The sequence below is a fragment of the Asparagus officinalis genome, chromosome 4 (assembly GCF_001876935.1).
Source record: "Asparagus officinalis chromosome 4, Aspof.V1, whole genome shotgun sequence".
Lineage (NCBI taxonomy): Eukaryota > Viridiplantae > Streptophyta > Magnoliopsida > Asparagales > Asparagaceae > Asparagus > Asparagus officinalis.
Window position 1 is genome coordinate 2,613,653 of NC_033797.1, and position 13,319 is coordinate 2,626,971.

The window sequence follows — 13,319 nt, forward strand, 5'->3', positions numbered from 1 at the left end:
CCGAGCCCTGGAGCTTGCAAGCTTGAATGCCATCTTTGAGTGAGGAACCGACAAAGGAAGATGGAGTGAGGAACGCCATTACTGAGAAGGGCATTTTACTCGTCAATCATGGCTTCATGCTTGAGTGAAATTGGCTGGATCCATGACATTGAGTTGTCGAGAGGACAGAGGCGAGGAGGAAGAGTGCCATCATCGTAACGTGTGACCATCGAGTGTGACGGTCACAAAGGAGCATTCGCAGGTGGTGGCACAGGAGGAACAAGGTCGACAGTTGTCAGATGAGACTACATAATCTCAAGCAGCGCAAGTTGCAACAAATGACGCCCCAGCCACGAGTATCGATTGGGGCACTACTGTCTGCGTTGGAGCGATGACAATGGCTGGAAGTGTAGCGCTGATGGTGGAGAGGCTTGACGTAATGGACATGTGCATCACTAATAGACTAGCAATGGCCGGTCGTTGTTCGCAGTACTAGTCCTAGCATTTCTTGTGATTGAAATAGATACCTATAGAGACACAAGGTTGCACGGGAAAAATATTCACATCACCGGGCACATGGATGGGGGGAGTAATACAAGTGTGCTTGAAGGAAATGCATGTTCATCAAAAAATGCATTGATAGCAATGAAGATTCATGCGGAGGTAGGTTTGAGACAACGATAATCATGATAACCCATAGGGTATCCAAGAAAGACACAAGGGAGGAATCGTGGTTGTAGTTTATTGTGATTGTAGGGGGGCAAAGGTGAGGAAATAAAGAGAACCAAAAGAGTAAAAAAAGTGTAGTCAGACTTGTGATGAAAGATTTCCCTAGGCGTCAACCCCTTTAGGTTAGGTGTAGGAAGACGATTAATAAGGTAAGTTGTGGTTTTCAATGCAAAGGGCTAGAAATTGAGTGAAACGCTCGAGTGATATAAGAGAGAAAGGCCTGTTTTCATAGTGTATCGTTGTTTTTGTTCGAAAGACCCATTGTGTTGGTGAGTGTGTGGACGAGAGATTTGATGCCTTATACTATTAGTTGGGAGTTTGTTTTGGAATCTAAACAAATTCACCTGCCCCATCAATTTGGAGAAACTTAATATTGGTACTTAACATATTCTCATCATGTCCGCAAAATTTAACAAAAATATCAAACACATCTGAACGTTAAACAAGAGGATAAAACCAAGAAAATTAGAGTAATCATCTGGAAAATGGATATAGTAGCGCTGGCCATTACAAGAAGAAACCGGGGCAGGTCTTCGGATGTCCGAATGAGCTAACTCTAAATAAAAAGACGATACAGATAAAGTAGAAGAAAATGGAAGCCTATGATATTTGCTCATTGCTCAAGATGAGCACAACTTATTTTCACTTGGCGAAAAAGAAAGAGACGCCTGGGAAAGGATAGTGTGAACCATATCCATGGCGGGATGACCAAAGCGATGATGCCACATATCTAGAGAGGGGAACATATAGTCGAGGCGAGGAGATATTGCAAGAGGAGAGGTGGTAGACGCCATCACGAAGATCCCCCGTGATTGCGGCCCATGCTGTGATCCTTCACAAGACAATAAGAAGTTCGAAAACACAATTATTATCAGCAGTAAACTTTGCAGCTGAGAGGAGAGGAGATATTTGGAATGGAAGGAACATAAAGGGTATTATGGAGATGAAGCTGACGATTATTAATTTAATTATTATGGTGATGTGTATACTGGTGTTAACTGTCGTAAAAATCTCAAAGTTCACATTTGAAACAGGTTTTATTGTTATTATTTATTCTGCAATTTAACAGAAATGCATGGGAAAATAGGGTTCATATAGGCAACCACCCTACTGTTTAGGATGAAGGCGCTATGATAATTTTGCTCAAATTTACAGGTAGCTTTGCCTTGGCTGCGAGTGGAGTCGTAGCAAGTATGGTGATGTTTCTAATTTGTGCATGGCTGATTTTGCTGAATGATTAATAAAATCATATATATATATTATTCAGCTGGAGCCTGGCTGTGCAGAAGAGTGCTTAATGCTATTAATGTTTTCTAATGTTTATTCCTGTATTAGTCGATATAGATGTTCTGATAATGTTGCTAATAAACTGTACTATAGGTATCAGTTACATTTACATTTATAGATTTTGAGCAGAATGCTGAAGTATGTCAACATTTCTATCATTTCTTCATATTTCATAACAGAACAATGGGAGAAGTGATCCCACTCATACATTGGAAGAACTTTACTGGCTCTTGCTGATAACAGCTCATGTTCTCAGTGATTCATCTGAGGGAGAGACAGTTCTTGTAAGTTCTTCTGAAATTTTATTCTGCAACTAAATTTCCAGTCTCCTATCATATATTTTCTATTTGTTTAGCACAGAACTACCACCCTTTGGTTTTGATTCAGTTACATTTTTGCGTATATATATATTTTTTCTATTGTTGTTATGTTTGCATACTGCACCTTGAAGGTATCCAACCTTTTAGGCTCTTCTGGCAAACATTAGCATTCTGACACCTGCTCTCTCTTGCATGCCAGTCATTCTCTTATTTTCTAGCTGTATATATATGAACTGCTTTCGATTGCATCCAGTTCATTAATTTTTTAAGAAACATATTACTTAGGCATATTTGAGAGCTTACTTTAAGTTTGTAATGCCAGATTCCGCAAGCGTTGGAGGATGCATTTCCTAATGTCCTGGAAGAAAACCAGCATCCTGTAGTTATCATTTCATGGTGAGTTTGTTTCTACAATATGATTGTTCATCTTCATTGTTGAATCCAATATATTTTGTTTTTCATTTGCTGCTGTGAGGCAGCTACTGTTTAGGTGGGATGGAAAAAATGACTGCATATTTTGCTGTTCTTTCTGCAGCTATATATGATACAGCTCTTAATAAGTGAATGATGCTAATTTTCTTGTGGACCAATTTAGAAAATAATATATGCTTATATTATATTAAAAACTGTTCAATCCATTAAAAATAAAGTTCCAACCTCACAAACATTTGAGATAAACAAATAAACATGAAGGTGGAAATAGGAATTGTGGTAGAATGAGTTGGAGGAGAGAGCGGTTATTTGCGAAAGGTTAAGAGTATTTGAGAGAAGAATAGGTCCTTTGCCTTTGTCTTTCTGTATAAGACTTGGTATCTCACTATTATTGTTTTTCACAATTCACAACTTTGATGGCTCTTTTGCACTAAAATATTAAGTTAAACACATAAATAAATTTTATCATGCCTCTAGACCCACAATGGAAAATAAAGCTGAGGTTATGCGAGTGTTGCGGCCCGTCTAGGAGACAAATCTCACACATGCCCTCCATGGATTCCCATCATAGAGGCGCTAAAATCACTATGAAAATTTCATAATAAGAAGATATTACTTGCCAACAATAAAGTTTCAGAGCAAAAACTACATAATACAAATGTGCTGTTTTGCTTGTCCTTGTTTTCCCTCTCTTCTCAAATAAAAATAATATTTTTTTCCTCGTAGTAGCCACAGCAGAAACTCAGGTTTTGCATTCATATCTAGCATCCATATCTAGCATCTTCATCTTTGTACGTGCATTACAACCCATCTTAATTGCAGAGATGCTCCTTTATTATTCACTTGTTTCTGTTCCATGGTTAATGCAGGTCTATCATTGATTTTTCAAGATGGTGTTTAGACCAAAATATGAGAACGACATATTTTAGCCCGCGCCTTATGGAGGTATTTCACATAGAGAAAGTCCCTAATAGTAGCTTGATTTGACACTTCCGCACCTGATATCTGATATTGATATTTCAAACTTTGTGACACACATATTACGAGTTGCTTTGGAGCATGTTGGGCTTCCAAATTAGTCCCTCAAATGGACACAAATGCTTTTCCAGCATAAGCAATCTGTTATGAGTTTTATAGGATTTAGTGTTTATCTCAAATATGATGTTCTTGGTGTCTGGCCAATCTAAGCTAATTGTCAGGGAATTACATTGGGAAAACCCAAGATATATCAATTTGCCAAAATATGAGATTCTGTTATTTTATCATGATTTGTGCAACCACATAACCAGTAGATTGTATAGATTATATATGTTGTTGGGTGATGTCTATATAACAGATTGCTTATGCTAAACTGTTTTGTATAAGGTACTGCCTTTGTAGACAATCTAAGGGTCATTTCATTACTGTTGGAAATTTTCAATAAACAAATTCTAATTAATTCGAATTGCTCAATATTTTGAACTCTTTTTTAACAGAACACAACTAAAATGAACAGTTTTTCAAGAACCATGTTGTAATTAGAGGTAATTAGAGTTAGTAATTTATTGTTGTGGGCAACTTGTTTTGAAAATTATGCACCAATAAGATGGAATTGATCATTTTGTAAATGGAAATTCGAATACACATCTAGTTGCATAGGAGAAGCCTCTAGGTTACTGTACGTTTTTAAAACCTGGAGGTAAGGTTTTCTAGATACAAAAAAAAAAGTATGTTATGATCAGTACGTATTTCTTCAACAATACCTGTTTCACTGTACTCTTTGTATTTCTTCTGCTTTTCTGGCAGATACTATTTTTCTCTTGTATATTACAATGCTACAATTTGGTGATTGTTTGCCTTGCATTCATCGTGTACTTCAGCAAGACAAAAAAAGCAACGGAACTAATTTCGTTTTTTACACAGTACAGGCAGTGATATGGTTTTTTGCAAGGTGGGTGGATACATACGTAATGCCACTTGGTGCCAAAGGACACAGTAATACAGCATTTGCTGAAAATGGACAAGATGGATCACAAATTTCAAAAAAAATCCTACATAGTTTTGCTGGAGAGCATAACCAAGGAGGAGTTGTTCTTGATGTTATAGTTCGTATTTGCATGGTATCGCTTACCTCCTATCCTGGGGAAAATGATCTGCAGGTATAGTTTTTGCCTCGTATACTTGAGACAAATTCAAGTGTTTTATGTATATGTTCTTTACTTGATATCATTTGGCTAACACTCTTGTACTTGTCCTAATAACCTCCCACTAAGCAAGATAACTTTCAGAATAATTGCTGGTATGATAATCTGTTATGAGTTTTTATTTGATTTTTCCAATAAACCAGGAGAGAAATGATCCTTCTCATCTCAATGTCATGTCGTCATATGTAACATGCCTTCCTTGTGCAATGGTAGTCTATCAATTGCACGCGTCCTCATGAAAATTTCCAGTATCCAACTTTTCAGCTATTCTAATATATTATATATATTATATCAGATTGTGAGATGAATTATTTTGTATTTGACTGTGTATAGCAGGCCAGTAGATATATTTTCTAGATTTATATCAAGATTAAGGTCATTATTTACGACCTTTCAAATGTTATGGAGTACTTTGCCCTTTCTCATAAACAAGCACCAAACATGCTTTGCTATGGGATGGGTTGTTTTGGCCTCTCATATCCTTTGCTGATTCATGCGAGTATGTTACCTTCTTATTGTCATTCTTGAATTGTTTGTGATTCAGAATATCGTTTGAGTACTTCTGATCATGAATAACACAAAATACATGCCAGAAACCCAGTGCTTCTCTGCTAGTCATTAGTCATTTCACTATCTTATTCTGGAAACTGGTGTCGAGTAAGGTTTTGGCAGTTCCTTTATTGAGTTCACAACTCTATATTCATAAGATGTAGATTGTATTGACAAATTTAGTAAACTAATATTATTCTTTCTTATTTTTCATAATGTTTGGTATTATACTTTCCTACTTTGTGCTAGTGAGTATATTGCATTGGAGGTCTGCTTTGTTCTTTTCATCAAAGATAAAATTATTCAAAATAACTGCATTCCTATTGGTGCAGTTATTAGTTTGAAATATGTCTTATATTCGTTTGGAATTATTTGCTCATTATGATATGTTTCTTATACATTGGGAACCATGTCTTATTTCTTTCTTCTGTTTTCTAGGCGCTCACATGCCAAAAGCTTCTCAAAGCACTTGTTCGAAGGAAACATGTTTGCAGTCACCTCGTTTCACTGGTGAGATCAAAGTTAAAACTATTGAAGTTTATCTTATATGTCACCTGTCAATGGATATAAGTCTGTAGCTGCAAAGAGTCATAAAATTAATTGTCAAATATTGTTGTCTTTTAATGAGGTGTCTGTTAGTAGTTTTAGGTAGATTTTATACCCTGTGGACTTATTGTGCCTCAGCTATTTTTCTTAACGACCTGCAGCCTTTATTTCATCATGTTGCAATAAAACTTAGTAGAAAAGCTTATATTCTACTAAACCTCATGTCAGTGGATAAAAATAATTCAAAGTTATTCTTGCCAAATAGGTCACCTATGTAATGGGAAGAATATGGACATACCAGTAACAGAAAAGGATCATAAATTTGGTTGTGAAGACTTGCTGTCCTTTGACACAAAGCTGATGTTTGGTTAGAAGCAAGATCTAAGAACTCGATCCAAATATCGGTTTGTCGATTTTTTTGAGAGTTTCAGTTAATTGGTCTCACAATTTCTCTAGTTTTGCCTCTAAATTTGGATTCCCGTCTTTTTCCTTAAAAAGAAAAGTGAAAGAAAGAAAAGCTGTTGCCCCACTATCTTCTTGACTGGACAGCACCTTCTTTTTTTTGGAAAGAGACGGGGCCTCAAAAACCAATTACAACTCCTCCAACCGCCAAGATTCTAAACACAATATATACATGTTTTGAAGCATCCTCAAAAGATAGAACATAACACACTTATTCCAGTACTGGAGAGCACTTCACATTATATTTTGTGTTAGATAAACACATTTATAAAGGTCTAGCTTTCTTCAATCATTCATTTATCAGCATTCCTAACATGTTCATCTATATTTAATTATCGAAATGGCTGTCAACTAAAGGTTATTAAAATATAAAATTTTGGTTGGAACGAGAGTTCACCAAAACCTTTTATCAATAAGCCTGAACTGAGTTGAAGAACAGTTTGAGCTGATATTAAGGGTCCATTTCAAGTTTAGTAACAATTCAAATCCATCGTCTCATATTAAGGAAAACTGTCAGTGAAAAAGAGCCTAATAGGGGACTACCGTGTTCTTTTCTACAGTATGATCTTGCTGTATGTATTATAAGCATACTCCAAATTTTCCCTAAATACAACCATCCTTTCAAATATCTTGTAAAATCATCAGTAAATGGATCATGTCCAACCTTGTCCTTCAAAATCAACAAACACCCAACAAAAGAACATTAATGGCTTAGAAATTTGAATTATTCAGGATTATTATTACTCGTATGCTTTCTGAACTTGTCTGCAACAAAGTTCTAGGTTCTTATGTTTATCTGTGATCGTCTTTACTGGCTTATGTTGAACTGATATTGTAATATACTGAAGGACGCATGGCATGACCTTGCTAAAGTTTTTTCAACTGAAAGGATTTTGTTACCAGTTAATGCCTGTCTACAGGTGAGAACCTCGACACTGGATAATCAGTTTTGATGTTGTTTCTGTAATTCATCCTATCATGTTTTTGGCTATCTGGCTCAAGATTCTTTGCTTTCAGCGTTCTCTTGCAGAAGCACTTGTTTGTGCAGCAATCGGCCTAAAAGATCCAGAGGCATCCAACCAGTTAATCACTAAAAGATTTTACTGGATACTGTTTCTAATTCATTCAATCAATAGTATTATATGTTAAATTGCGGTAGTGACATGTTAATTATAGTTTTATGACGCTTACAGGTACGTGAGGGATCTAATGGGACCAACAACTGCGTATCTTGTAGAAGTGGCTTCAAGGAATGATCTTGTAGGAGTCGCTCAACAGGCAGATGCAATACACATGGTGATGAGGAGCTCTAAATATAATTCTGTGTTTCAACGAGCATTAGACTATTAACTTTGAGATTATGTACAGATCAGTTGTATGTTGGAAAGGCTGAGAGGAGCAGCTAGAGCAACCCAACCACGATATCAAAAGGGTATATTTGAGATGGGTCATGCAGTAATGAACCCTCTGTTAACTCTCCTAGAAGCGTATAAAAACCAGGTATTATTATAGGCATTTGATTTACTCTATATTCTTTCTTTGTTGAATTTCATGATCTATCTGATGATTATTTTCTTTTGTAGCCTGCAGTAGTTTACCTGATACTCAAATTTGTAGCGGACTTGGTTTATGCGCAAGTCACATTTCTTAATGCCCAGGAAACTTCTATTTTGGTCACCTTCTGCTTACAATTGCTCCAAATATACTCTAAGCATAACATTGGTAAGGTAATATTTCTTACCCTGCATGTCAGGTTTGGTTTTTACTTGTTTAACATGTTCGTGAAGTTCTATTACATGGCTTTAGAGTGTTGTGCTGTTCATCTTATTTCCAATCTTTATTTATTGTCATCTTTTGCAGATTTCATTGTCTCTTTCAATTAGCTTGCAGAGTGAGGCACAAGCTGAAAAGTATAGGGATTTGCGTGCTTTGCTTCAGCTGCTGACCAATATTGCATCAAAAGACTTGGTATCAAATTACTTTTGGTGCTGTTTGTGATCTTGTTGTTCCTAATGCTTGTTACTTTGGTTCTAATTATGAAAAATGTTAATTATGCAGGTTGATTTTTCATTAGGGCCTGAAGAAGTAGATATTGCTCAGGCAAGTTTGCTACTTTTTCTAGTCCTAGCTTCTTATACTATCAAATTTCTTATGACATTTCTTTTATAGGTTATCTATATTGGATTGCACACTGTTAGCCCCCTTATATCTTTGGAACTTCTTAGATACCCCAAACTCAGTCGAGATGTAAGTTCTTTCATTGATCTTGTTGATATAATCAAGGTCCATTGGGTAAATCTAAATCTATTTACCGAACTTTTGTCCCCGCCCCCCCCCCCCCCCCTCTTCTGCAGTATTTTACACTAGTATCACACATGTTGGAAGTGTACCCTGAGAAGGTTGCTCAGCTGAGCAAGGAAGCGTTTTTGCAGATAATTGCAACTTTAGACTTTGGAATTCAACATCAGGCATGCTATTTTATGTGCAAATATTGTGTCAATAAAATGTGTGACCAGATACATTGATCTGTTTACCTTTTCGGACACTAATTCAGTAGAAAATAATTTTCTTCTTCTTGTCGGATTATTTTATGTTTTTCCATGCCATTTGCATATTCTTTTTTTTAAACATATCAACCATATGTATGAGAACTCACCGCTGTATTCTAAAATGTGTTCCTAGTTTGGTTCAAGAGCAAATTTATGATTAGTCACTGCCACCTCCTTCCCCACCTGTTCAGTGTGGGTGTTATTCAAGGTTGTAGAAAGCGCTAGGCGTGTCGGACCCGGTGCCTAGAGACTCGTTGTTTTCCTTTTTTTATTTTTTAATTACAATCAATATTATTGAAAGCGCTATGCACCACTAGGTGCCAAACTGGCTCCTAGGCGCTAGGCCTGAGAGGATTTCTTTTTTTTTAAGTGGTGGCGGAGGAGGTTTTCCTGAAGGTTGGAGGGTTGGAGGGGTTGGAGGAGATGTTTGTAGTTGGTGGAGGCTAGAGGAGTTCGGAGGAGGTAAGAGGGCGTGGTGGCAGCAACAAAGGAAATTACGATCAAGACCTACCGGTGCAGTCCACATAAACAGTCTATGCTCCCCTAGGCGCTCTCAAGATCTAGGTAGGTGGAGCCTAGGCGGCCTAGGTACCACCTATTCCTAGGCAGGAGCTTTTTAGAACATTGGTGTTATTTTTTCTTTTTTCTTTGTCCTATCTTAGGGTGTGTGTTGTAGGATTTTTCTTCTACTTTGTTGGTTGGTGTTTGGTGCGTGGTGTATGCTTTCATTTAGAGATTTGTTTTCTTTTTATATTTCTGCTCGCTTTTGGTTGATAAAAGAGAGTTGTTTTATTGGATAAATTGAATATTAAGGACAACTAGAGAACCATAAATAACAGAAACCATTATAATGTTTTTTTCTTTCTTTTGAAGATTGTCTCGTGGTGCTTGCATCTTCTTTGGGTCAAGAGAAACCTATGCTGCTTCCAGAATGTGTAAAAATTATAGTCCTTTTGTGCTTCAAACCTTTTAGGAGAGACATTTGTAGGTTTTTGGACATGCTCATAGTTACCTCACCGGCTTCATTGCTACTTTTCAGACCATCAACTATTAAGTAGTGATTAAGAATTGTCAGGATATGGTTCAAGTTGTCATTTTAATACATGTCTTTTGCAATATTATATACATTGTAGTAGTGCTGACTGTGCTCTGTGTCCTCGTAGGATATTGATGTGGTCGATATGTGTTTGAGAGCAGTAAATGCCCTTGCCTCCTACCACTACAAAGAGAGAGTTGCAGGTAAGGGGGGATTGGGTGCACATGCAATAGTTTCCCAGGGCTCTAATGGCAAACTGCAGGAAAGCATCGTGAGCCATTTCTTGCGATTGCTTTTACAACTACTTCTGTTCGAAGATTTTAGGTCAGTAGCTTGTGTTGATTTTTTGTTGGAGAATAAATTTAGTTAGAGTTGAGATTATGTGTGAAATGCATAACTGAGACAAAACAATGGACTCATGCCTAGTGATGTAAAATTCATTCCGTAACCATCCCAAGAAAATTGCAACAGTCTCAAGTAAACTCCTGTTCCTTTTCTTTAACCTTCATGTTAAATTCACTGTTACAGAATGGAGCTTGCTGGTTCTGCAGCAGATACCCTTCTTGCATTAGTTTTGTGTGAGCAAGAGCTATACCAGGTACCCTCTCTTTGCTTGTCAGATATTTGTCTTGCCAAACATGTAAAAAATATGTTTCCTAAGGCAGTATTGTACATATCACTGGTTTGAAATGAGTGACAAAGCTCATAGCCTCATATCAGGAAGAAAAACTGAATGGGCCCTGTTACTGATATCCCTATCTTAATCAGAGAGGATTTGTTGATAATTGTACATTTTGTGTTCAATTTTAACACATGTGGGTGTCTGTAGCTGACCTGAAAGTACATTTTACACGATGATGCATCGTATCAATATTGAAAACTTACATCCTTTGAAGCATCTAGAGGTTTATCTTGTAGACTTCGGCAAATTGAGTTTTTCAAAGCATCTAGTAGTTTACTGCCAAAAACGTCTTGTAATTGATTTTAAACTTTGTCAAGTGAATTATTACTATTATATGTTTCTGCAGAGGCTGGTTCAAGAATTCTTGGAGAGACAGCCAAATCCTACTCTACAGACAAGACTCACGAGAGCACTGCATTCTCTCACAAGTTCCAATCAGTTGTCTTCTTCGCTTGACAGGCCGAACCGCAACCGATTCAGGAAGAACTTCCATGTATTCTTGACTGATATTTCTGGTCTACGGTTAAAGTGAGTTACAAACCAAGGAGAGGATTTAATTGATGAAATTTGGGGAACATTCCAGAACCAGAATGGAGAAACTTCTATTTTGATAATCTTGGAAATTTGCTGGAGCTGTTGCAATTGCTAGAAGCGTGATGTGAAAGGAAATTAAATTTGCTGGGGCTGTTCCAAATCTTTGTGTACTATGCAGTCCCTGGATTATACGTGATTGGGATACTTCTGATATGGTGGCAGTGGCAAGTTCCTGGACGGAGGATGAGTGTAAGAGGAGTCTGCGTTGGAGGCTCTTGCGAGCGACTTTATGATAGGCTTATGATGTGAAAAGAAATTAAATTTTGCAGTTCGGACAAACTAAACTTACAGTATATTTTGTAAAATTGAAGTAAGAATGGAAAATGTTGATGTAATTGCATATATATATATATATTTTTACTTTTCGACTTTTGTGTGCCTTGAATAAGAGGGATTTTGTGGAACTTGAGCAGGTTATATGGCTTTTGTATGGGCGCTTAATTGCATCATCCCAGGTTGTTATCCATGACTTGTCCTTTTGAGAGACGCATTGCTATTAAATTTACCCGTGTGGATTGACTTCTTGTAGTGTACTGAAGGTTTTATTGCGGTAATCTATTTGCCAATGATTTCTTCTCTATTTTGTATTTTTTTTGATTAGCTGAACTAATGTTTCAACTCCAGATGTTTATTCATTAGTTCAGCAATATTAACGTAGATATTCTACTTTACTTTGTAGCTATGTTTCGAGAGAATGGACGTGTCTGTAATTATTAGCTAGAATGTAGAATATACCAGACCTACAAGAATCCTTTTTTATGGTGTGATAGTGCAGTGCTTCATTCCTTGAGCTAATATGATGGTGTTTCATAAAGAAGGAAAAAAAAAAGTCAGGAAGATTCTTGCAAGATCGAAGCTGGTCGAAACTAAAGATGAATACTTTATCCAAGTGAGATGAGATCAAGATTGTCAAATTAATTAAAGAAGCACCCAAGTTTTATATAGTCATCCACGAATAAATTACACAAGGTTGGAAGATTTTCATGATTGACATATAGTCTTTAAAAAAAAATTCACTTTACTCCCCTCGCTTACAATTTCTAGTCAAGTAATTGTTACTTCTCGGATTTAATCATCCATTTTCAATATAATAATCATACATTTCTTTATGCAAAAGGGCATATAATATTAATTATGATTTTATATGATATAGCATTTACATCCAAGTTAATTATGTATAAATGAAAAAAAGGTAATTCTACTTAAATGAAGTTTTATATCTGCCAAAAAAAAAAACACCCTCCAGGAAATTTTGTGTTAATTATCCAAACTTACAGGGAGATCCTCTGTGATTATAGACAACCTCTGTAACCGATTTAAATGAAGCTCTGCGTGGAGATATTATATATTATATATATACCTAATTTCCTAGTAGAACAATGAATGAAGCATAATGATTGTGATTTTATTAATAATCATCAACCAATAATAAACCGTAAAAAAAAAACTAGTATTTCGTTTCGTCCCTCGCTTTTTCCCCCTGATTTTTCGTTTTATTCGTTATGATGGAGATCTGAAAATTACACTCTTTTTTTTTCTCATCGATCAGTTCTTTCTCTTCGGATCCGAGCGAGGGCGATTCTCATCAGTAAGTCATCCTAACCTCACTTCACCATTTCTCTAGGGTTTTAATTTTATTTATTTTATTTAGATCCTATTGCATCATCGATAACTAATATTCTTTTAGCATGAGATCAAGATTTAGGTAGGGCAGACGAAAACGAAAGGAAAATTTTTGGTCATATATGTGTAATATTTACTTGAAAATTGAATTGCCATCGATACGCTAGTTGAAAGGAAAAGATTTGCTACGTAGTTTTTCTGGTTCGAATATTTATATATATAACTTGTTCTGATACTTCTTTGAAATATTCTGATTCGTTTGATTTATTACTGCTGAATTCATTGATAATTGTTGGAGTACATACTCCCCCCTCCCCTAACCAACAAAAAAAAAAAAAAAAAAAAACA

General features: G+C 36.3%; 2 protein-coding genes across 4 annotated transcripts in view; both read left to right on the plus strand.

The window, feature by feature from the left end:
- LOC109836350 (exportin-4) overlaps positions 1-11,876 on the plus strand; it is a 31,524-nt gene extending 19,648 nt beyond the window's left edge. The window contains exons 16-32 of one of the 2 annotated variants that reach the window (XM_020404224.1): positions 2,175-2,279; positions 2,638-2,711; positions 3,617-3,692; positions 4,655-4,885; positions 5,918-5,989; positions 7,336-7,407; positions 7,505-7,569; positions 7,681-7,783; positions 7,856-7,987; positions 8,071-8,214; positions 8,348-8,455; positions 8,546-8,587; positions 8,657-8,734; positions 8,842-8,955; positions 10,200-10,396; positions 10,601-10,670; positions 11,101-11,876. In XM_020404224.1, coding sequence (XP_020259813.1) covers positions 2,175-2,279; positions 2,638-2,711; positions 3,617-3,692; positions 4,655-4,885; positions 5,918-5,989; positions 7,336-7,407; positions 7,505-7,569; positions 7,681-7,783; positions 7,856-7,987; positions 8,071-8,214; positions 8,348-8,455; positions 8,546-8,587; positions 8,657-8,734; positions 8,842-8,955; positions 10,200-10,396; positions 10,601-10,670; positions 11,101-11,286 — 1,869 coding nt within the window. In that variant the 3' untranslated portion in view covers positions 11,287-11,876. Of the gene's footprint in view, positions 1-2,174; positions 2,280-2,637; positions 2,712-3,616; positions 3,693-4,649; positions 4,886-5,917; positions 5,990-7,335; positions 7,408-7,504; positions 7,570-7,680; positions 7,784-7,855; positions 7,988-8,070; positions 8,215-8,347; positions 8,456-8,545; positions 8,588-8,656; positions 8,735-8,841; positions 8,956-10,199; positions 10,397-10,600; positions 10,671-11,100 lie in introns of those variants that run through there. The other variant, XM_020404225.1, reaches the window with a different exon arrangement.
- LOC109836351 (probable methyltransferase PMT3) overlaps positions 12,792-13,319 on the plus strand; it is a 6,310-nt gene continuing 5,782 nt past the window's right edge. For both annotated transcript variants that reach the window (XM_020404228.1, XM_020404229.1), the window contains exon 1: positions 12,792-12,936. The gene's annotated coding sequence lies outside the window, so the exon portion shown is untranslated. The remainder of the gene's footprint in view (positions 12,937-13,319) is intronic.